The sequence below is a fragment of the Aotus nancymaae genome, unplaced genomic scaffold, assembly GCF_030222135.1.
Source record: "Aotus nancymaae isolate 86718 unplaced genomic scaffold, 86718_ANA_hifiasm-v0.15.2.pri h1tg000059l, whole genome shotgun sequence".
NCBI lineage: Eukaryota > Metazoa > Chordata > Mammalia > Primates > Aotidae > Aotus > Aotus nancymaae.
This window is the reverse complement of record NW_026988473.1, coordinates 41,830,550-41,855,703: the sequence shown is the minus strand read 5'-3', so window position 1 is coordinate 41,855,703 and position 25,154 is coordinate 41,830,550. Positions and strand designations below refer to the sequence as shown.

Sequence of the window (25,154 nt, the reverse complement as noted above, 5' to 3'; positions counted from 1 at the left end):
AGTGGCTGGGAAGGAATCTAGAGTTTTTGAGATGGATTTTATTAGGGAACAGTGTAAAGAATGAATTCTGGGGGGAATGACAGTCCAAGCCAAAATGGGAAATGCTGGCAGCATCTTGCACCTGAGGATGAGCCTTGCCTGGAGGAGGAGTGGGTAAGGAGGGGGAGCCAGGTATCAGGGTACCAGGGGATGTCACCCAGGAGAACCTGAACAGTCAGGGTGGAGTCTTCTGGTGTCCATTCCTGTTATCTGAGAGATGGATGGGGCTTGGGGTGCGGAGAGGGACATGAAGAGGTTTCCCAGGAGCAGGTGCCTGCTCTCATGCCAGAGAGAGGAGCCTCTACTTTGGCATGTACACAGTAAGCCTTCATCTCTCAGGAAGAGAGAGTGATTAAGTCGTCTGTATCTTTGGCCCTGCAACTCAGGAAAGCCATCAGCTTTGCAACCACAGAAAAAGAAAAAAAGAAAAAAAAAAAAAGGTAGGCTGTCAGTGAGGGCTGAAAGGGGCTGTGGGGCTGTGAGGGTTATATGAGAAGTATATGTTCTAAACAGATGTGGTTGGAGCTGTATATGGTCTGTACATGTTGTACATGTATATGTTGTGTATTACTAAAAACACCTGAGGCCTTCCTTTCCTTACTCTGTCGCCCATGCTGAAGTTCAGTGGTGTGAGCATGGCTTACTGCAGCCTCAACCTCCTGGGCTCAAGAAATTCTCCTGCCTCAGGCTCCCAGAAGTCCTAGGATATAAGTGTCAGCCACCGTATCCTGTCTCCCCCAAATTTTTTAGCCTGGCATTTAAGGCTAAAGATTATGCAGACTCACCATGTATTTCCCTGCCCCTGTACATTTACTCATGCTTTGTTCTCTGCTTTCTCAACAACTGATCTTTACCAATTAAAATCCTCCTCTAGCTCCAACTCAGATGCCTTCTTCCAGGAAATCTTATTTGGTATCCTCACCCAAATGCCCTCTCTCCTCCGAATGGCAGAGCACTTTTCTCTACCTTTTTTTGCAGTAGTTACATTCTCTTATGCATTCTATTAAGGGGGATGCTGTCCTGTCAGTTTCCTCCACTAAATACTAGTCTTTGAAGGCTTGTAAGTTTGTTGTATTCATTTTTGTATCCCCAATACCTAGCATAGTCCCTTTACATAGCAGGCATTTAATTGCAAATATATTTGTTAAACAAATTATGGAGATAAATGAGAAAAAATTTTTTTTTTTTTTTGAGACAGGGTTTCACTGTCACCCAGGCAGGAGCACAGTGGAGTGATCATAGCTCACTGCAGCCTCAACCTTCTGGACTTAAGCAATTCTGCCACCCTAGCCTCCCAGTAGCTGGGACTACAGGTACACGCCACCATGCCTGGCTAATTTTTTTTTTCTTGTAGAGATCAAGAAAAAAAAAGTCTCCTCTCAAACTCCTGGGCTAAAACGATCCTCCTGCCTCAGCCTCCCAAAGTGCTGGGATTATAAGCATAAGTGCTTATAATAAGTGCTAGGAAAATTTCTTGCCCTGTGCTAGGAAAAGATTTTTTCCTAGTGGAAAGAAAGTTGACCAGTGTGGGGGAAAAAAGTTTCTTCCCACTAGGAGCTTACAGTTTAGTGATAGACAGAGACATACACCAATAAGAATTAATTTAGGGCCGGGCGCTGTGGCTCACGCCTGTAATCCTAGCACTTTGGGGGGCCGAGGTGGGTGGATCACCTGAGGTCAGGAGTTCAAGACCAGCCTGGTCATAATGGTGAAACCTCATCTTTAAAGAAAAAAAAAAAGAATTAATTTATTTGGGAGGCTGAGGTAGGTGGATTGCTTCAGCCCAGGAGTTTGAGACCAGGCTGGGCAACATGGAGAAACCCCGTCTCTACTAAAAATACAAAAATTAGCCGGGCATGGTGATGCACACTTGCAGTCACAGCTGCTCAGGAGGCTGAGGTGAGAGGATCACCTGAGCCCAGGATGTGGAAGTTGCATGTAGTGAGCTGAGATCCCACTGGGTCACAGAGGGATACCCTGTCTCAAAAAAAAAGAACAAAAGTATTTATTGTGGAACAGCACTTGAGTGCTGGTTATGTGGGCCTGAGGTGGGCAGAGATAATGGCAAAGGAGAGGGCACTCAGGATGAAGGAACTCCCTAGTTAGAAGGCTGGAAGTGAGAGAGTACATGGCACATTTGAGGAATGTGGTAAGTAGCCCTTAGAGTGGTATATAGGAAGCATAAAGGAACACAGCAGATGAGGCTGGGTACGGTGGCTTGGACTTGTAATCCCAGCACTTTGGGAGGCCAAGGCGGGTGGATCATGAGGTCAAGAGATCAACATCATCCTGGCCAATATGGAGAACCTGCCCTCTCTACTAAAAATACAAAATTAGCTGGGCGTGGTGGCACGCACCTGTAGTCCCAGCTACTCGGGAGACTGAGGCAGGAAAATCGCTTGAACCTGGGAGGCAGAGGTTGCAGTAAGCCAAGATCGTGCCACTGCGCTGCAGCCTGGCAACAGAGCGAAACTCCATCTCAAAAAAAGAAAGAAAGAAAAAGAAGATAGCAGATAAAGCCAGAGAGGGGATGTGGGCACTGGATCACAGGGGACCAGCTATGGCTTTCCGAAGTGTTTGGATTTTATTCTGGGGGCAATAGAGGGCCACTGAATGCTCTCAAGGAGAAGTATAAGAAATACAGAATGAAAGAATGACTCAGCACTGTGTTTTGGGTGGACACCATCTTGTGGCCAGGACCATTTTAGGAAAATTTTACAGTGGGTGCTGAGCAGCATCTATTCTCTGAGGCTAGCTTGTCCCTTGGTCACACCACCTCTTTATGAGATTTTCCCTTTAAAAAAATTTATTATTAGCCAGATATGGTGGCACACGCCTGTAATCCCAGCTACTCAGGAGGCTGAGGCAGGAGAATCGCTTGAACCTGGGTGGTAGAGGTTGCAGTGAGCTGAGATTATGCCATTGCACTCCAGCCTGGGCAACAAGAGCGAAACTCTGTCTCAAAAATAAATAAATAAATACAATAAAATATTATTGATACATAATTGTTGTATATATGTATGGGGTACATGTGACATTTTGATACAAGCATATAATGTACAATGATCAAATCTGGGGAACTGGTATATCCATCACCTCAAATATTTATGATTGTTTATGTTGGGTACATTCTGAATCTTCTATTTTGAAATATACAATAAGTTATTAACTACAGTTGCCCTATCTAACCATATATATATATATATATATATATATATATATTTTTTTTTTTTTTTTTTTTTTTTTTTTTCAGAAGACAGGGTTTCACCATGTTGGCCTGGCTGGTCTTGAACTCCTGACCTCGGGTGATCTGCCTGCCTCAGCCTCCCAAAGTGCTGAGATTACAGGCCTGAGCCACCATGCCTGGCCTCTAACCATATTTTTGTACCCATTAACCAATCCCTCTTCATCCTTCTTCCCCACTATCCTTCCCAGCTTGTGGTAACCACCATTCTATTCACTACCTCCATAAAACCAAATATTTTAGCTCCCACATGAGTGAGAACATGCGATGTTTGCCTTTCTGTGTCAGTTTATTTCACTTAACATAATGACTTCCAGTTCCAACCATGTTGCTGCAAATGACAGGATTTCATTCTGAAATAGCTGAATAGTATTTCATTGTGTAGCCGGGCACAGTGGCATGTGCCTGTAGTCCCAGCTACTCAGGAGGCTGAGGCTGGAGAATCGCTTGAGTCCAGGAGTTCTGGGCTGTAGTGTGCATGCCGATGGGGTGTCTGCACTCAGTTCGGCATCAATATGGTGACCTCCCAGGAGCGGGGTACCACCAGGTTGCCTAAGGAGGGGTGAACCAGCCCAGGTCAAACACGGAGCAGGTCAAAACTCCGATGCTGATCAGTAGTGGGATCACACTTGTGAATACCCACTGCACTCCAGCCTGGGCAACATAGCGAGATCCCATCTCTGAAAAAAAAAAAGTATTTCATTGTGTATATATGGCACATTTTCTTTTTCTTCTTCTTCTTCCTTTTTTTTTTTTTTTTTTTGAGACAGGGTCTTGCTCTGGATTGCAGTGGTGACATCACAACTCACTGTAGCCTGGACTTCCTGGAGTCAGGTGATCCTCCCACCTCAACCTCCTGGGTAGCTGGGACTACAGGCATTTGCCACCATCTTCAGGTAATTCTTTTGTATTTTTTATAGAGACTGGGATTCACCATGTTGCCCAGGCTGGTCTTGAACTCCTGGGCTCAATATGCCTGCCTCAGCCTACCAAAGTGCTGGGATTACAGGTGTGAGCCACCATGTTCAGCTCCTCCGCTTCCTAGGTTCAAGCGATTCTCCTACCTCAGCCTCCCAAGTAGTTGGGATTACAGGTGTGAGCCACCGTGCCCAGCTAACACATTTTCTTTATCATTCATGCACTGGCAACACTTAGATTGATTCCAATCATATTTTGGTTATTGTGAATACTGCAATAGTCATGGGAGTGCAGATATGTGTTTGATATACTGATTTAGTTTCTTTTGGATATATACGCAGATTGCTGGATAATATGGAAGTTACATTTTTAGTTTTTTGAGGGGCCTCCATACTGTTTTCCATAGTGACTGTGTGAGGGATTTTCCTTTTTGAAGAGGCCACACCCAAATAACACTTGGTCAGACTGGGAATTCTCTTCTGCCTCCTGTAAGTGTTTTCTGACCTGTTCCATGGAACCCACATTCTTCTCTGGCTTTAGTACAGAAATTCTACTGTTGGATTGTATTAGTCAGGGTTCTATATTAGTCAGGGTTCTCCAGAGAAACAGAACCAATAGAAGAATATATATATAAAGATACTTATGAGGAGGAATTTGCTCATGTGTTTATGCAGGCGGAGAAGTCCCATGATCTTGCCATCTGTAAGCTGGAGACTCAGGAAAGCTGGTGGTATAAATTCCAGTTCGAGCCCAAAGGCCTGAGAACTAGGAGAGCCAATGGTCTAAGTCCCAGTCCAAAGGCACAATACCGATGTCTCAGCAGAGACACCTATTGCCACCCACAGCCTCTTTTGAGCCTGAGACTGGTTTGGGCCCCCTAGATAATTTCTTGCCCTTTGTAGGGAGTGGGGTGGGACAACATCCTATAGAGAAAAAATCACAGGCTTTGGGGTTAGTCAGCACTGGGTTAAAGTCCCAGCCAAAATCACTTATTAGCTGCACAAGCTTGGCAAAGTCACTCGCCTCTCTGAACCTTGGTTTCCATATCTGAAAAATGAGGATAATTATGCCTATTCCAAAGAATTATACCTATTCCAAAGGATGAGTATGGGGATTACCTAACTTGCTGTCTGCAGCATAGCAGGTGCTCAGTAAATGGTATTTGTTTTATTCATATTTGAGGAGTCAAATACTGGCTGTTGTTTTGCCTAAGAAGCCCAAAGCTGTGCTTGAAGCAAACTGTTGGTAGGTATCATAAATTAGGGGAATGAAGATTCTACCTAGTTTATCTTCACAGGTCATCCCAGAGTGCCCAATCCCAAGCATTTCAGATGAAAATTCTTTGTCTCCCCAGCCAACTTCAGCTCTCTGTCTACACATCTACTGCTTCCCAACAGCTGTGGTCACATTTGGTAGGCAGGCAGGGGCCCAGCCCTGACTGAGGACATTGTTGCAAAGACTGAGGAACCGGAAAACACTGTTGCAATCTGCTTGCCCTGAGGTACCCTGTAGAATCAAGGCCCACCCCTAAACTTTCCAGCTGTGAGTTGAGTTTGAGGTGAGAGCCCCATTTCAGAGCCTAGAGTGATCTTAGAATCTAGAGTGATGGGAAAACTGTTAGGACATGTGAGCATGCCCTGCTATTTTTTTTTTTTGACAGGGCCTTGCTATGCTGCCCAGGCTAGTCTCGAACTCCTGGCCTCAAGCAGTTCTCCCACCTCAGCCTCCCAAAGTGCTAGGAAGGCATGAATCACTGCACCCGGGTCCTTGTGCTATTTTGGAGCTGAGGTTAGAGTTTTCCATCAAAACCAAGAAACTCAGTTATGGATCTCTCTCAGAGCTGCACTGGCTGGTGCTATAGGTTCAGGGAGTAAGTAGACCCATCCATGCCCTTGAGGGGCTCACTGTCTGGTAGGGGAACATAGCCATACATACCACTCTTGCAAGCTGGTTTGAAAAATGTACCGTCCAGTCTGTTGGGAGCAGAGAGCAAGGCAGTACCAATTCTGTGTGTTGGTTGTTCTGTGTACAACACAGAACACTTCTGTGACCAGATGTGTGGGGGGTTTCTGCCCACCACCCCCCAACTCCCCCACACCAAGCAGTTCTCCAGGAGACACCAACTGGGTGTCCTAGAATTCAATTCCATTCTGATACTGTCCACCTACAGATAGTGTCAGATCTCATAGGTTAAGAGCTCCGCCCCACAAGGCTGCTTCCCCCTTTAGACACCAATTTCAACATACAGATGAACAGCCAGAAAGAAGAGATGCAAAGAGCAAGATATGCCCCCTCTAGGCACGTCATCCTCTGAGCACTTCCAAAGTTAAGCATCTCGGAAGCTCATCAATTTTTTTTTCAAGAGTTTTCATAGAGCTTAATTGCCAGTCTCCACCCCATTTCTGGAGGTTAGTGAGTTGGGCTGAAAGTTCCATCCCTCTAATTCCCTATTCACTTGGTCTTTCCGGTAACTGGACCCTTTCTGAGACTATCAGGGAAAGAGGCTCTTTATAAATAACAAAAGACACTCCTATCAGAAAACTCAGGAAATGTTGGCAAACTCAAGGGCTTACCAAATATATTTCATAATATATCCCACAGTGGGGAACTACTGCTACAAATTGGAGGATGGTGGGCCAGACAATGGAATCAGTATGAATACAGCCCCAGAGGTAAGTATGGTAAGAAAACAAAAAATTGAGGTGGGCACGGTGCCTGTAATCCCTGCACTTTGGGAGGCAGAGGCGGGTGGATTACTTGAGGCCAGGAGTTTGACACCAGCCTGACCAACATGGTGAAACCCCGTCTCTACTAAAAATACAAAAATTAGCCGGGCATGATGGCCCGGGGCTGTAATCCCAGCTACTCAGGAAACTAGGGCAGGAGAATGGCTTGAACCCTGGAGGCAGAGGTTGCAGTGAGCCGAGATCACCCCACTGCACTCCAGCCTGGGTGACAGAGAGACACTCTCTCAAAAGAAAAAGAAAAAAAATTTTTTTAAATCATTAAAAAATAATTAAAAAAAAAATCTCAAGGCAAGTGGGTGCACTTACAGTTCCAGTCACTTCGGGAGGCCGACGTGGGAGGATCTCTTGAGCCGGGGAGGTCGAGGTTGCAGTGAGCCAGGATCACGCCACTGCACTCCAGCTTGGGTGACAGAGTGAGACCCTGTCTCAAAAAATACCAAAACACACACACACACACGCACGCGAACAAAAAACCACCGACAGTTCTTGGATATGGCTGAGACTTGAGATGCCAGTGGGGTGGGCAGTAGGAGGTGCAGACTAAGATGTAAATTTTAACTGAGTCACCCTGCAAGGCCTGAAAGGCCAAGGCTTCACTGTGAGTGGGAGCTGGAAGGAAAAGCAACGTCAGGTTTTGGAGATCACTCGACTTAGGTAAGAGCAGATTGACTGTGCTAGGCATTTTATTTCTTTCGTTCAACAAATATTTGTGGAGTGCTTATTACGTGCCAGAAACTTTTCTGGACACTGGGAAAGAGGGATGAAGAAGAAACAGATCCAAGCCTTCCTAAGAGTAACCTCCCTAGGTTTCATGGAAGAGGAAACTGAAGATCGTCCTGACTCAGGCTCACGGCTGCAACCCGGGCTTCTGTGGCTGGAGAGCAGCACCTTACTTAGATGTCCTAGGGCACGTGGGGCAGACCACGGGTCGGTTGTTAGGCTGCGCGCGCCGCCCGGGCCTCTCCAGTGCCCCGCCTGGCTCGGCGTCCACCCCCAGCCCGACCCACACGTGGGTTCCCGCACGTCCGCCGGCCCCCCCCCCGCTGACGTCAGCCTAGTTGGTCTACTTAAGGCCCCTCCCGCGTCCGGCTCCGAGTGCTGGAGCAGCTGCCGCCGAGTCCGGATCCCGCTGCTGTGCGCCCCCGACGCCCGCCCGACGTGCATTCCTGGTACGGCGGGTCCCAGAGCGCTCTGCGCGGGAGGGGGAGGGAGAGCGAAATGCCTCCGGCTCTGCTGGCCTGGGCTGCTCGCGAAAGGGTTCTTGCCCCCGGGAAGTGTAGGAGCCGCTTCCCAGAAGCAGAGCCCCGAGACCTCTGGGCGGTGGCCCATACCACGCGTGTATTAGGAGCTCGCCGCGCTCTGCTTTTGCTGTAAGCGGGATCCATGGCTTCTGGCCGCGCTGGGGAACCAAGGAAGTGGCCTCACACAACCAGGGGTCGAAAGCCCGGGCGGATGCGGAAAAATAAGGAGATGATAGGCCTGAAGGGTGGAGGATACCTCTGGGTTCGAAATTCAGCGAGCGGTGTAAAACTCGAGGTCCAGTTTCCGGAGCCCACTGAGCCAAAAAAGCCTCGGTATCTCCGGGCGGGTTCCTGGAATCCGGAAAGGGACTGAGTACCACGCGGTTTGCATTTTTCTCTTGGGACGCTCGAGAGGTGGGCTCCGTGAGGGCGACTGCTGTCTGCAGATTATAGGGAGCTCTTTGCGCATTTATTAAGCAGCTGCTGGTGTATCTCCGGCTGCGCTGAGCGCCGGCTCATGCAAAGATGAAGCAGGCAGAATCCCAGCCCTCCCGCACCTCAGTCAGTTGAGTAGGATCCGCCGCTACCAACTCCTTTTAACAAATGGGGAGACGTTCAGGGCATCTCTAAGGTCTCCGTGAGTAGGTGCCAGAGGTGAGGAGTAGAACTCGTTTTGCATGTCTGTCGCCGCCAGACTCACCCTCCGTCACCCCAGCTCCCCCACTCCAGCCCCACCCCCACGTTAAAGGTAGCTCTGGATCCTGAGTCCACTCACTGAAGCTAGCAGGTGTCCGCAGGAACTCCCTTCCCCCTACCAGGCTAGAAACCTTACAAGGCTGCCTAGAAATAGCAGTGATTTGTAAGGAGAGACCCGACACCATCTTGGTGACTCTGGGCTGGCTGCCTAGAGGTCCTCTCGGATATTTGCCCTTTTGGGTAGTGTCAAAACAAGACGTGATGCCTTAGGGATGCAGCCTGTGATATCCCTTCCAATGAATGCAGTGTAGGGTTGGATTAGCAGAGTGGAAATAATTCGTGAGTTCCATCAAGTAGCTATTAACTCTAGGGCCGCAGGCCTCGGGCCGTCTGCAGCTATTTCTACACTCCCTCTACTGAAACGATTTCTTCATACTGGGCCTAACAGGCCTTTGCAACTAAGATCACGGCAGAAGCCACACCGTGCGCCTCCCTCCCGGTTGGTTAACAGTCCCTGATTTCCAGTACTGCGATTTAAAGTCTGGCGCTGGCCGCGCGCCAGGCCTGGGAGGCTGCCAGCTAGGCTTCAGGTTGCTCGCGTCTGCTTCGGGGCATTCATCAGGTCTAAAGTCTGCTCCCTCCCTCTCACCCACGAAGCTGGATAGCTCCAGATTGCCTCTCCTTACGGGCGGGGCTTCTCAGGCTTCAGCCGTCTGGCCCGAAGCCCACTTACCTACGGCCAGCGGCCGCTAGACTAATCGCCTCCGCCCTTGCGTTCTGTAATGCGCATGCGCACGTGCACAAGTTTCCTGAGCCCGCCAATCTTCCGGATTTGGGCGGGGCGTGAAACCCTGGCGTTCTGAGGACCGAGCTATTAGTGTGATTTCCGCTCACCTTTCGGAGCGGGAAGGAGAGCAACAGCGCGCATGCGCAAGGATCACCGCACGCCCCTGTGCCTTGGGCTCGAACTTTGTGGCAGTTAATGGCTTTTCTCCACATACCACTGGTTTTTACTTGAGAGGCCTGGCTGTGTCCTTGCTGTAGGAGCCGTAGTGGCTGAAGGAGAACTGGGCGGGTGGCTCAGAGTGATCTTGTGTGAGGAAAGGCCAGCCCCACTTCGGGTTAATAAACCGTGATGGGTGAGCCCTCAGGAGGCTATACTTACACCCAAACGTCGATATTCCTTTTCCACGCCAAGGTGAGGGCCTTCACTCTTCACAGACCCTGGCATTAGGCCTTTCAACTCCCTTGGCAACCATTAGGTTTTTTCCCCTCTCTTTTTAGTCATCTCTTGTGATTTTTGGTGGCAGGTACCCCAAAAAGAAGTAAAATAAGCCCTTTTTCAATACATCTCTTGGTTAATAAATATTAAAGAGGATGTAGTGACTAAGTGTTTTTCCCCCTATAGGTTCCTTTTGGTTCCAAGTCCAAAATGGCAACTCTCAAGGATCAGCTGATTCATAATCTTCTAAAGGAAGAACAGACCCCCCAGAATAAGATTACAGTTGTTGGGGTTGGTGCTGTTGGTATGGCCTGTGCCATCAGTATCTTAATGAAGGTAAGTGAGAATCCACCACACAGGAAGCACATACCTTGACCACATCCTCCACCCCGGCTCCCACCCCAAGAATTGTATTATTACATTATATATAACGATATTTAGGTTTATTCACTCATTGAGATAACTCGCTGTGAAACAAACTTTTGAAATATGATGATACACCAAAAACGTATCTGAAATGAAAACGAATCAAAATTTATCAAGCTGGAGACCCAGTTCCTAAAATTCATTTTTCTGTATTAACATGCATGAATTGACTACCAATGAAAAGGAAGGGCCATTCCTTTAAATGAGCCAGGATTCTTTTAAAGTAATTTTTGAATTGAAAATGACACATACATATGGTAAAATTAAAATAATATGGGAAATCTTTTTTTTTTTTTTTTTTTTTTAATGAATGAGAGGTTCTCATATTGCCCAGATTGGCCTTGAACGCATAGCTTCGCCGCCTCAAGCGCCAGGACAACTGGCCGGAGCCACTGCGGCTCCCGAATGTGGGAAATCTTAAGTTCTCCCACTCAAGCCCCATTGCCCCTGTGCCTTGGATAGCAATTTTGTTATCAATTATGGAACTAAAATTTAATTAGAAAAAGATAAATTGTGAATAAAGCACTCCTTATTACACTATTGAAACCTGGTTTATATTTAAAAGAAATTGAGGCAGCATACAGCATTAAAATATCTGAAGTTCAGATGTGGAGTTTCTAATAAAAGTAAAATGATGAATTGTGGGTTCTGAATAGAGATGGATTGAAGTGAGAAGGGACTAAAGCAGAAATGAGCTATGAAAAGGCCTTGTAGCAACACAGGACTCTCCATATGTTTTTGGGAGAGAGAGGCCACATAATACAGCAACTTTTATTCCTTACCCACTAGATGAGAAAGTGATGCTGTTTTCCCCACACCTACAAACTGCCTATGGTTTTTCTCTGTGATAGCCTCTGGCTCAGTTGTGGGTAAGAAGAGGAACTGCCACTCCTTATATTGTAGATGATTTGGGGGTAGATCTGCAGCTTGAATAACCTTTTTGGTAACAATAGACCACATCCATTTGTATTAAAGCCATTATTGGTGCTTCTGGCCTGAAATACACCTATGAACTTTCACAGTTGCAAGTATAAGGATATTTTTTGCCAATATTATACACTGCACAAACCTGTTTATCTGTAACTGTTAGTATTGGTTCATATACGGAATCAACCAGGGAATGGTTCAGATTCCAGGTCTGAAAGATGGGCAGAAATCAGACTTTTTATTTATTTATATATTTATTTTGAGACGGAATTTTGCTTTGTTGCCCAGGCTGGAGTGCAGTGGCGGAATCTTGGCTCACTTGACCTCCGGGTTCAAGCGATTCTCCTGCCTCAGCTTCCTGAGTAGTTGGGACTACAGGCGACTGCTACCATGCCCTTCTAATTTTCGTATTTCTTTTCTTTTTTTTTTTGTTTTTTTTTTTTGTTTTTGGAGACAGAGCCTCACTCTGTCACCCAGGCTGGAATGCAGTGGCGCCATCTCAGCTCACTGCAACCTCTGCCTCCCCCCAGGTTCAAGCTATTCTCCTGCCTCAGCCTCCTGAGTAGCTGGGATTACAGGCGCACACCACAATGCCTAGCTAATTTTTTGTATTTTTAGTAGAGACAGGGTTTCACCATATTGGCCAGACTTGTCTCTAACTCCTGACTTCAAGTGATCCGCTCTCCTCAGCCTTTCAAAGCGTTGGGATTACAGGTGTGAGTCACTGTTCCCAGCCAGAACATTTCTTATTAATTTTAAGTCTTGATACTGGTCAATATCACCTAGTTAAATGAATAACAATCTAAAATTGGTGTGCAGTATGGAATTTGAGAGAGTAGATAGAGCAGTTTTATATAATTGGAAGTCGTTGTTGTTGAGATGGAGTCTTGCTCTGTCGCCCAGGCTCTAGTGCAGTGGCGCGATCTCGGCTCACAGCATCCTCTGCCACCTGGGTTCAAGCGATTCCCCTGCCTCAGCCTCCTGAGTAGCTGAGACTACAGGCATGCACCACCATGCCCAGCTAATTTTTTTGTATTTTAGTAGATACAGGGTTTCACCATGTTGGCCAGGATGGTCTTGACTCTGACCTCGTGATCCGCCTGCCTCAGCCTCCCAAAGTGCTAGGATTACAGGCATGAGCCACTGCACCTGGCCAATTGGAAGTTATTCTAGCACCTGTTAACCCAGTGTTCTGCTTCCACATCTGCAGTGGTGGAACTCCTGTAAAGCTTGCTTCAATGCGGAGAGAGGGTCAGTGCTATCTACCTATCGGGTAATCTGTAAGTCAGCTTTTGAAACGAGGTCCTGCCCCTACTTTGAAGTGTATCTCAATACTGTACTCATAAAGTAACAGAACTCTCTTATGCTGATATATAGAAATTTTTCATGCTCTTCTAAAAATCCAGGAGTAGCAATTTCCCATTTAACTAAAGATTTGATGTCTTTTAGGACTTGGCAGATGAACTTGCTCTTGTTGATGTCATTGAAGACAAATTGAAGGGAGAGATGATGGATCTCCAACATGGCAGCCTTTTCCTTAGAACACCAAAGATTGTCTCTGGCAAAGGTTGATTTCAACAAGTTTATATTCTAATCCATGCTACACTTAAGTTCTTTTTTTCGGATGATCTCCCTTTGTTGCTTAGGCTAGAGTGCAGCTTCATAATCACAGCTTATGGAAGCCTTGACCTCCTGGGCCCAAGCAATCCTCCTCCTACCTCATTACCCCCAGCCCGCTCACAAACTGGGACTATAGGGCATGCCACCATGCCCTGCTATTTTTTTTTACTTTTTGTAGAGATGGGGTCTCACTGTGTTGCCCGGGCCTTTCTTGAACCCCTGGGCTCAAGCGATACTTCCTCCTTAGCCTTCCAAAGTGCTGGAACCACTGTGCCCAGACTTAGACTTAAATGCTTTATCAGGCTTAAAATCCTAGCTCTTTAAAGATTTTATTTAAATGCAGCGTACAAGAGCCTGGGAATAATTTCACTTCGGTACCTATGAATATCAAAGTTTCAATTTCTAGTCAATGGTTTAAAATAGAAATCCAATTTGTCCATGCTGTGGAAACCATCTGAATGAGAACGTAATGAGCAGAGCTTAAACCTTAGGTCTGTATTTAACCACATTGTGTTAAATACTTTTATTAGATATACTTACTTGCCCCCACATCCTTTCACATTCGCAGCACAAAGTTGATAATAGGGTAAACGAGCCAGTTCAGCTGATATTCTTGGCTTGACCCTTTCACACTTAATAGCACCAGCCAAGAAACCTGAATGTGGGCCCAAATAGTGTCTGTTTTGATACCTGAAAATTACTGGCCACCTTCCTGATGGGCAACTCCCTTCATCTTCATCCCTAGCTTAATTTGTGCTATAGGGTATCTAGAAGCAAAATATGCTTGTTAAGTGTAAAGCTGTCTCTGCTTAAAAACAACTCCCATACCACACAAGCACACACACACACACACACACAAAATTGCCTGTTCCTGGACTGATAGAACACCAGTTAAGTACTTAATTAGAAACAGGAGTATGGAGAAGTGTGAACGTTGAGCTTGGGTAACAGAAAATTTGAGGATATGTAAGAAGTTAATATGAGAATCAAATAATAAACTTGATTCCCTCCATCTCCCCCAATGGTTATATAAAGTTACAACTTGACTAAAGCTAGACTACAAGGAGGGTGTTGGCATGCTCTTCCTCCATTTAAGAAGCCATAATGATAAAACTCTAAATAAAAACAATAAGGAAAGGTCTCTGGGGCATTTATGGAACAAATTTTTGCGACTAGGTAAAAGTTATTCTAAAGCCCTTAATCTGGTCATTATTTCCCTTTTCTCTAGACTATAATGTAACTGCAAACTCCAAGCTGGTCATTATTACGGCTGGGGCACGTCAGCAAGAGGGAGAAAGCCGTCTTAATTTGGTCCAGCGTAACGTGAACATCTTTAAATTCATCATTCCTAATGTTGTAAAATACAGCCCAAACTGCAAGTTGCTTATTGTTTCAAATCCAGGTGAGGCTTTTAACTGTATAGATATTGACAAGCTATAGTGAAACTGATATGTATGTTTATTTATTTATTTATTTATTTATTTATTTATTTTTGAGGTGGAGTCTCACTCTTGCCCAGGCTGGAGTACAGTGGTGTGATCTTGGCTCACTGCAACCTCCGCCTACCCAGTTCAAGCGATTTTCCTGCCTCAGCCTCCTGAGTAGCTGGGATTACAGGCGTGTACCACCAAGCCCAGCTAATTTTTTTTTATCTTTAGGTAGAGATGGGGTTTTACTATGTTGGCCAGGTTGGTCTCAAACTCCTGATCTTGTGATCTGCCTGCCTTGGCCTCCCAAAGTGCTGAGATTGTAGGCGTGAGCCACCGCGCCCGGCCAATTTTTGTATTTTTGTATTTTTAATAGAGATGGGGTTTTGCCACGTTGGCCAGGCTGGTCTCGAACTCCTGACCTCAGGTGATCCATCTTCCTCTGCCTCCCAAGGACATACTGGGATTACAAGTGTGAGCCACCGTACCTGGCCATACGTTATATTTTGTGTATGCATGTTTATTGATTCATTTCTCATGCTTCATTTCCCTTCTAAGGAAATTTGTTTTTTTTTTTTTTTAGTAGTGAATTTTAAAACATTAAAGGGAGTATAATACCTTTAAACATAGCTGGAGCTTAAAATTACCTGCTTAAGATCTTGGATAAGGGATAAGTTTGTGAATAATTGATATTCTCTCTTTTTTTTTTTTTTTTTTTTTTGAGACAGTCTCACTTTGTAGCCCAAGCTGAAGTACAGTGTTTCGATCTTGGCTCACTACAACCTCTGTCTCCCAGGTTCAAGCAATTCTCCTGCCTCAGCCTCCCCAGTAGCTGGGATTATAGGCATGTGCCACCATGCCTGGCTAATTTTTGTATTTTTATTTTTTAATTATTATTATTTTGAGAGAGTTTCACTCGTTCCCCAGGCTGGAGTGCAATAGCGCCATCTTGGCTCACCACAGCCTCCACCTCCTAGGTTCAAGCTGTTCTCCTGCCTCAGCCTCCCGAGTAGTTGCAATTACAGGCATGCGCCACCATGCCCGGCTAATTTTGTATTTTTAATAGAGATGGGGTTTCTCCATGTTGGTCAGGCTAAGCTGGTCTCAAGCTCCTGACCTCAGGTGAACTGCCCACCTTGACCTCCCAAAGTGTTAGGATTATAGGTGTGAGCCATCATGCCCAGCCCCATAATTGTTATTCTCTTTTGTTGATGCACAGTTTGTTTTCATAAAACTGTTACACTTTTTTTTGAGACGAGTTCTCACTTTGTCGCCCAAGCTGAGGATGATCATGGCAGCTTTGATCTGCTCAGGTGATCCTCCTTCCTCAGCCTCTTAAGTAGCTAGGACTGCAGGCATGCACCAATATGCCTGGCTAGTTTTTTAAAGTTTTTTTGTGTATGGAAATGGAGTCTTGCTATGTTGCCCAGGCTGGTCTTGAACTGCTGGCTTTGAGCGGTTCTCCCACCTCAGCCTCCCAAAGTGTTGGGATTACAGGTGTGAGCTGTCATGCCCAGCCAAAACTGTACTTTTTGAATACTTAATGGATTTGGTATACATAGTATAGAGACTTAAAAATATTAACAAAATTATTGGTTAGCCATGTTCAGTATCAAAATCCATACAGAGCCATATATCTGGAGCAGACTATCATTATCTAATGATGTACCTAGTATCTGCTTAAGTGTTTTCTTCATAGTAGGGATATCTTTTTTGTGTGGGGGGAGGGGATAATGGGTGATTTTTATTTTCTCCTTTTTCATAGTGGATATCTTGACCTATGTGGCTTGGAAGATAAGTGGCTTTCCCAAAAACCGTGTTATTGGAAGTGGTTGCAATCTGGATTCAGCCCGATTCCGTTACCTGATGGGGGAAAGGCTGGGAGTTCACCCATTAAGCTGTCATGGGTGGGTCCTTGGGGAGCATGGAGATTCCAGTGGTAAGCATAAATTATTTTCTTTTTGTTTTCAAAAAGATTATGTAAAAAGTCGATGGGTGTTTTATTATTAAATTAGAGCCTAATCAGATATCCATTCAGATGGTTTCCCAAAGTCTACCATTTTGTATAATTACATGTTAAGAATTGGTAAGATTGCTGCCATTTTCTATGACATTTTATGGCGAGGGGGATGGGGAATGAAATTTCTCTTTTTACCATGGATATCTTGAGACTATAGTTTTTAGGAAGACTTTAGTCATTTAGTATCACAGATGTTTATACTTGACTTGTACTGTCTGGCCCTGAAAAGGTCAGCAAATCCAAATGGAGTGTATAAAAAATTATATTATTATCACAGTTGAAATGTTATAATTTGGTTAGAGTTCTGTATGCTAAGAAAATTCCCCTTATGTTCTCATACTGTCTTTATATTTCAAATATATATGGGTTAAACATTTTAATTGGTTAGAGAAACAGGTTAATAGAGTGAAAATTCTTAGTTTTATATAATGTAAATAAATGAAAATCTAATCTAAAAGTGAGTAGTGACTACATTAGTAGTCTTGACCATCTACCAAAATTGGGTATTCCTCCTCCAAAGATAAGAGAATTAGAAAAATGAATCACAATTTTTAATCTGTTGGTGCATGGAAATAAATGTAGTCTGTACGATTTCTTTTAGTGCCTGTATGGAGTGGAGTGAATGTTGCTGGTGTCTCCCTGAAGACTCTGCACCCAGATTTAGGGACTGATACCGATAAGGAACAGTGGAAAGAGGTTCACAAGCAAGTGGTTGAGAGGTAATAAATCTTTTAATTTGGCAACACAGAAGATTAAAATTTACTATTTAAAAGGTTAAAATTGTAATCACATTTGCATTTGAGAACCTTTTTTTTTTTTTGAGATGGAGTCTCGCTCTGTTGCCCAGGCTAGAGTGCAGTGGCATAATCTCGGGTCACTGTAACCTTCACCTCCTCAGTTCAAGCGATTCTCTTGCCTCTGCCTCTTGAGTAGCTGGGATTACAGGTGTGTGCCACCACCCAGCTAATTTTTTGTATTTTTAGTAGAGATGGGGTTTCACCATGTTGGCCAGGCTGGTCTCAAACTCCTGACCTCAAGAGATCCACCCACCACAACCTCCCAAAGTGCTGGGGTTACAGGTGTGAGCCACTGCGCCTGGCCGAGAACTTTTTGTTGGAGAGAAACTTGTGTGGTTTTTTTGTTTTTTTGGTTTTTTTGAGACAGTCTCACTGTCACCCAGACTTGAGTAAAGTGGTACTATCTCTGCTTACTGCAGCCTATGCCTCCTGGGTTCAAGCAATTCTCCTGCCTCAGCCTCCCGAGTAGCTGAGATTACAGGCATGTGCCACCATGGTCAGCTAATTTTTATATTTTTAATAGAGGTGAGATTTTGCCATGTTGGCCAGACTGGTCTTGAATTCCTAACCTCAGGTGATCTGCCTGCCCCTGGCCTCCCAAAGTACAGGGATTACAGGCATGAGCCACCTTAACCATCCAAGAAAACTTGTTTTCTTAAGCTTTGTTAAGATCATACTATAAAAACAACTTTAAAAAAAAAAATGTGCCTCACTTTGCAAGGCCTAGGCCCTAGTATCACTTGAACTCAGGACCAGCCTGGGCAACAGGGTGAAACTTTGTCTTAACAAAAAATATAAACATTAGCCAGGCATGGTGGTGAACACCTGTGGTCCCAGCTACTCGAGGGGCTGAGGTGGGAGGTTCGCCTGAACCTGGAAGGTCAAGGCTGCAGTGAGCCGAGATCCTGCCACTGCACTCCAGCCTGCTAGCCTGGGTGACAGAGTGTGACCCTGTCTTAAAAGAAGAAAATGAAATTGTTGAAATAGGGAAGCTTTCAACTTGGTGGCATTATTTACCTTTGTGGTCCTGCATGGACCTCAGGTCCATAGAATTGAAAAATGAATCATAATCTTTAGTTCATGACTTATTCTCATGATTGGTCAAGCAAGGCTCTCTTGTTTATATTTGTTTAATTAAATAAAACCTGTGAATCCACCACCCAACTCAAGAAACATTGACAACAGCTGTCAAATAACATTGTTTTGTGTGTGTGGTGGGGGTTTTTTTTTTTTTTTTTTTTTTTGAGACATAGTCTTGCTCTGTTGCCAGGTGCCAGGCTGGAGTGCAGTGGCGCAATCTTGGCTCACTGCAGTCTCCACCTCCTGGGTTCAAGCAATTCTCCTGCCTCAGCCACCCGAGTAGCTGGGACTACAGGCGCACGCCACCACGCCTAGCTAATTTTTGTATTTTTTATTAGAGACGGGGTTTCACCATGTTGGCCAGGATGGTCTCAATCTCGTGACCTCATGATCTGCCCACCTCGGCCTCCCAAAGTGCTGGGATTACAGGCATGAGCCACCGTGCCCGGCCCATAATATCGTTGAATCAGAATTTATATTCTGCTGGTGTTTGGAAATAAGTGGACTCTGCTCTTCCTCCAGCTATCCCTCTGTCTCCCTCACCCTCCCACTTGAGATGATCCTGAGTTAGGAATGCTATATGTTATCTTGGATTTCTTTTTAAAATTCATAATACATTTTTAAGAATTACTCAATTTCTTTTACAAGTAGCTGTAGTTTGTTATTTATTTATTTATTTGAGATGGATTCTTGCTCTGCTGCCCAGGCTGGAGTGCAGTGGCACGATCTCGGCTCACTGCAACCTCTGCCTCCTGGGTTCAAGCAATTGTCCTCTCAGCCTCCTGAATAGCTGGGATTACAGGTGCACACCACGACGCCCAGCTAATTTTTTGTATTTTTAGTAGAAACAGGGTTTCACCATGTTGGTCAGGCTGGTCTCGAACTCCTGACCTTGTGACCTGCCTGCCTCAGCCTCCCAAAGTGCTGGGATTACCGGCATGAGCCACCGCGCCTGGCCTTTTTAAAAATTATTATTTTTTGAGACAGAGTCTCTGTCACCCAGGCTGGAATGCAATGACACAATCTCGACTTACTGCAGCCTCCGCCTCTTGGGTTCAAGCGATTCTCCTGCTTCAGCCTCCAGAGTAGCTGGGACTACAGGTGCATGCCACCACACCTGACTAATTTTATGTATTTTTAGTAGAGACTTTAGTAGTGGGGTTTAACTGTGTTAGCCAGGATGGTCTTGATCTCCTGACCTTGTGATACGCCTGCCTTGGCCTCCCAAGGTGCTGGGATTACAGGCATGAGCCAGTGCGCCCAGCCTGTAGTTCATTTTTTGATAGCTGTGTAATATTTTATTATATCAGTATGCCACGATTTATCCATTCTTCTGTTAGGGCATTGGAAAGATTGCCATGTTTTTGCTGTTACTAACAGTACTGTTAATGAATATCTCTGTCATAATATGCTGGTATACATGTGGAAAGGTTATTCTTGGTATAAGGTAACGTTGTGTCATTAATCACTGTAAAATGTGTTTAATGAAAGCTTTGTTTTTCTTTCTTTCTCCTACCCTACCTTTTCTGTCCTTACCTATGGTTTCCTACCCTACAGTGCTTACGAGGTGATCAAACTCAAAGGCTACACATCCTGGGCCATTGGACTCTCTGTGGCAGATTTGGCAGAGACTATAATGAAGAATCTTAGGCGGGTGCACCCAATTTCCACCATGATTAAGGTAGGTCTGTGTAGCAATACACTGTATTTGAATGCTTTTTCCTGGCTTTTTAAGGAAATGCTTTTTAAGCATATGCTTTTTCCTGGCTTTTTAAGCATATGCTTTTTAAGCATATTAATGCTTCTTTAAAAAAAAAAAAGATTATTCGGAGAAAGATTAATGTAAGTCTTCCATCACTGGCTTAAGTAAAATAAATTAATATACCCACAGTTTTCCTTTTTTGAAAGAAATGGTTGCGCTTTAGGATTAATGTCCACTAGGCCTGTTCAACACACAACACATAGAAACTTGATAATTTGACTACAAAAAAGTCTCACTCAATTATGCTGAGGTAGGTAGAAGACTAGATGTTCAAGTTAGGTTCATCATGTTGCTATTTTTAATGACTTTCTTTTACACTATTACATCATAACATCTGGAAAGGAATTTCTGCTTATCGAGCTGTATTTTAAAATCTTCATAATTAGGCCAGGCACAGTGGTTCACAGCTGTAATGCCAGCACTTTGGGAGGCCAAGAAGGGCGGGAGAATTGCTTGAGCCCAGGTGTTTGAGACCACCCTAGGCAGTATAGTGAGACTTCGTCTCTGTTTAAAAAAAAAAAAAATGCTTCATCAGGATAAAAAAAAAAGAGAGAGAAAAAAATGCTAGGCGAGGTGGCTCACACCTGTACTCCTAGCACTTTGGGAGGCCAAGGGGTGGATCACCTGACAATCAGGAGTTCAAGATCAGCATGACCAACATGTTGAAACCCCGTCTCTACTAAAAATACGCAGCCAGGTGTGGTGACACATGCCTGTAATCCCAGCTGCTTGGGAGGCTGAGGCAGGAGAATCACTTGAACCCAGGAGACAGGTTACAATAAGCCAAGTTCGCATCATTGCACTCTAGTATGGGCAGCAAGAGTGAAACTCCATCTCAAAAAAGAAAAGGCGGTCTAGCCACGCCTGTAATCCCAGCACTTTGGGAGACCAAGGTGGGTGGATCACAAGAAGTCAGGAGTTCAAAACCAGCCTGGCCAACATGTTGAAATCCTGTCTTTACTAAAAGTACAAAAATTAGCTGGGTAAGGTGGCACAGCCAGGAGGCTGAAGCAGGAGAATCACCTGAACCTTGGAGGCGGGGGTTGCAGTGAGCTGAGATCATGCCACGGCACTCCAGCCTGGAAGACAGAGCGAAACTGCCTCAAAAAAAAAAAAAAAAGCCTCATAATTATAGAGAATGTAAGTCTTGGGAAACCCTGGAATGTATAGGCAAAATGTAAAATATTTTTCATTTCATCTTCAGGGTCTCTACGGAATAAAGGATGATGTCTTCCTTAGTGTTCCTTGCATTTTGGGACAGAATGGAATCTCAGACGTTGTAAAGGTGACTCTGACTCCTGAGGAAGAGGCCCGTTTGAAGAAGAGTGCGGATACACTTTGGGGGATCCAAAAAGAGCTACAATTTTAAAGTCTTCTGATGTCATACCATTTCACTGTCTAGGCTACAACAGGATTTTTAGTTGGAGGTTGTGCATGTTGTCCTTTTTATCTGTTCTGTGATTAAAGCAGTAATATTTTAAGATGGATTGGGAAAAACATCAGTTCCAAAAGTTAGAAATAGGAATGGTTTGTAAAGTCCTACAGCTATATTCTCATGTTGGATGGTGGTAACCTTGTGTAGTCCTAAACTGGTTAGTGTGAAATAGTTTTGCCACCTCTGAGGCACCACTGCCAATGCTGCACATGCTGCAGTTGCCCCTTGAGCCAGAGAGATGTTCATTTGTTACATAACTTCCTGGCTCCTTCACTGAACATACCTAGTCCAACATTTTTTCCCAGTCAGTCACATCCTGGCATTCAGTGTATAGATCCAATATTGCATGTCTTGTTCCAAAGGATCTTATTTTGTGAACTATATATATCAGTAGTGTACATTACCATACAATGTAAAAAGATCTACATATAAACAGTGCAACCAACTATCCAAGTGTTAGACCAACTAAAACCCCCAATAAACCTTGAACAGTGACTACTTTTGTTAATTTATTATATTAAGATATAAAGTCATAAGCTGCCAGTTATTCATTATATTATTAGGCTGTTGGGCAACCCTGCAATGATTTTTTTTTTTTTTTTGAGACGGAGTTTCGCTCTTGTTACCCAGGCTGGAGTGCAATGGCACCATCTCGGCTCACTGCAACCTCCGCCTCCTGGGTTCAGGCAATTCTCCTGCCTCAGCCTCCTGAGCAGCTGGGATTACAGGCACGTGCCACCATGCCCAGCTAATTTTTTGTATTTTTAGTAGAGACAGGGTTTCACCATGTTGACCAGGATGGTCTCAATCTCTTGACCTCGTGATCCACCTGCCTCGGCCTCCCAAAGTGCTGGGATTACAGGTGTGAGCCACTGCACCCGGCTGATTTTTTAAAAAAGGGATATTAATTACTAATAGCAGACGAAGTAACTAGAATTGTTTTGGTACCACTTCTATTAAAATCGATAGTTATAATATACTAAGGTTGGGTGCATTGGCTCATGCCTGTAATCCCAGCACTTTGGGAGGCCAAGGTGGGCTGATCACTTGAGGCCAGGAGTTAGAGACCAGCCCGGCCAACAGTGAAATCCCATTTCTTTAAAACAAAACCAAAAAAAGAAGTATCCTTGGTGGTTGTCTACTCAAGTTTTCTTTACATTTTTCTAAAAATACAACTGGCCTGAAAACCATACTTGTAAAGATTAACTGGACAATATTATTGCATAATTCCCAACTCTAGGATCTTTTTCCAAAGATTCTTTCCTGAGAGCCAGTTAAGAGAAGGAATTATCTCAAAGCATGGTTTTCCAACCTTTTGCTTTGTCTGAGCCACATTGGAAGAAGTGTCTTGGGCCACACATAAAACACACCCACCAGGCATGGTGGTTGACACTTGTAATCCCAGCACTTGGAGAGGCCGAGGTGGGTGGATCACTTGAGGCCAGGAGTTCAAGACCAGTATGGCCAACACGGTGAAACCCCATCTCTGCTAAAAATAGAACAATTAGCTGGGTGTAGTGGCCTGTGCTTGTAATCCCAGCTACTTGGGAAGCTGAGGCACAAGAGGCTGAGGTGATGATCAGGGGATGAACTGGTGATAAATCCACAAGAGATTGCAGTGAACCCAGATGGTGCCACTGCACTTAAGCCTGGGCAACAGAGGAAGACTGTCTCAAAAATTAAATAACACTACCAATAGCTAATAAGCTAAAAAAAGTTCATGCATAATCTTCCTGATACCTGCCACCACAGATAAGCAAAAGAGTCCTCACATTCAAAGGGTTGGACACATCTATAAAGTATAATTCTGTGGAGTTTTATTGTATTCACATAGTTGGCAACCATCACCAATATCTAATCTTAGAATACAGGCTGGGTGCAGAGGATCACACTTGTAATCCCAGCGCTTTAGGAGGCCAAGGTGGGTGGATTGCTCAAGCCCAAGAGTTTGATACCAGCCTGAACAACATGGCAAAACCCTGTCTCTACAAAAAAAATTACCCAGGTATGGGGGTGGGCACCTGTAGTCCTAGCTGCACAGGAGGCTGAAGTGGGAGGATCCCTTGAGCCCAGGAGGCAGAGGTTGCAGTGAGCCGAGATTGTGCCACTGTACTCCAGCCTGGATGACAGTGAGATCGTGTCTCAAAAAAAAAGAAAAAAAAAAAACATTTTAATTAGCTCAAAAAGAAGCCTGTACTTACTCCTGTAGCCTTTTGTAAACTTTGAGGCACCTTCAGTCTTTAAAATTTTTTAAATTTACATTAATTTCATATTATTTGATACAATAAATTAATATCAACATGACTGAAAAATAACACTTAAATAGACTGATTGTATTAGTCGTTCATGAGTTTTCAAATGGAATTTTGTAAAGCTTCCTTATTTACGGGCAAAATAAATGTTCCAGGTTCACTTTGTAGCTTTCTGCCTCAGGCAAGGAATAGGCCAACTCTACAAGGAGCCCTGATTCTTTTTGTCTTAGTAACCTTGGAAACTGGATTAAGCAGGCCTTATCCATCTCACAGAAGTTGCCAGTTAGTGTAGAAGCAAATGTGATCATCAGAACATGGTTCTTTTTTTTTCCCCCCAGAAACTTTCATTTAATCAGAACATGGTTCTACTGCCATTTTTTAAAAATCCCACTAAAGCCCATGTTGCCAAAATAAAACTCAATACTTCAAAGCCATGTTCTTTAAAATTTTTTTATTTTAATTTTTTTTTTGGATGGGTTTTCCCTATGTTACCAGCTGGTCTTGAACTCCTGGGCTGAATCACTCCTTGTGCCTCGGCCTCCCAAAGAGCTGGGTTGCAGGTGTGAGCCACTATGTCTGACCTCAAAATTCTTTAGTGAGTACCTACTATACTTTGGTAAATGTTGCAATATATAAGAATAAATAAAGACAATTTTTGGTTCGCCTAAAGTTTCTGCAGTCAAGTAAGCAAAATGGTAAGTCTGGAGTATTTGGGCAGGCATGGATGAAGAGCCAGTTCTAGTCACCTAGCATTAGTTTGGCCACTACCAAGCTGATAACTTCCTTGGCCGCCAGGGGCCTGAGGCAGTATAGAGCTTAAATTTCCAGTCCATTCAGGCCAGCAGTCTCCTTCTCAGCCCAGGGATAAATAAGGTTGCTGTGGAGGTATACAACCAAGTGGTTGCTGTTTCTGTCTGATATAGGGGGCCTCTAGCTTCAGGCTACTTGTTGGTTGAGAAAATTGCCATAAGAGAGAGGTATACTGGAAATGATGGTAGTTGACATTTGTCAAGGAAAGCCAGAGCATGTATGTGCAAAGCTGAAAATGAGGAATTAACCTTGAGAAGGGAAAGAGCTTTCTAGGTTTAAAGAACAGCAAAAAGTCCTGATCCAAAAAAAGTTGCCCAAAGCCTATTTGGAGGGGAGTGTATTGAGTGTCCTGAGATGATATCGGAGGTGGCATAGGAGGCCAAATCTTGAATATCTAGCTTGTGGTAATTGGTTACTCTACGTGCAATGGAAAGCCACTGAAAGGTTTAAAGCAGGGTTATTGCATAATCTGAACCATATTAAAAACAAAT

At 44.4% G+C, this 25,154-nt stretch overlaps 1 protein-coding gene across 1 annotated transcript; it reads left to right on the top strand.

The window, feature by feature from the left end:
• Positions 1 to 8,047: 8,047 nt before the first annotated feature.
• Positions 8,048 to 24,522, top strand: LOC105720198 (L-lactate dehydrogenase A chain). Its single transcript, XM_021675177.2, is given in 10 exon segments — positions 8,048 to 8,117; positions 10,294 to 10,443; positions 12,910 to 13,027; positions 14,309 to 14,482; positions 16,273 to 16,446; positions 17,129 to 17,246; positions 19,962 to 20,085; positions 21,371 to 21,506; positions 21,509 to 21,582; positions 21,584 to 24,522. Coding segments are annotated over 9 exon segments (1,092 nt in total). The 5' UTR covers positions 8,048 to 8,117; positions 10,294 to 10,317; the 3' UTR covers positions 21,632 to 24,522.
• The last annotated feature ends 632 nt before the right edge of the window (positions 24,523 to 25,154 follow it).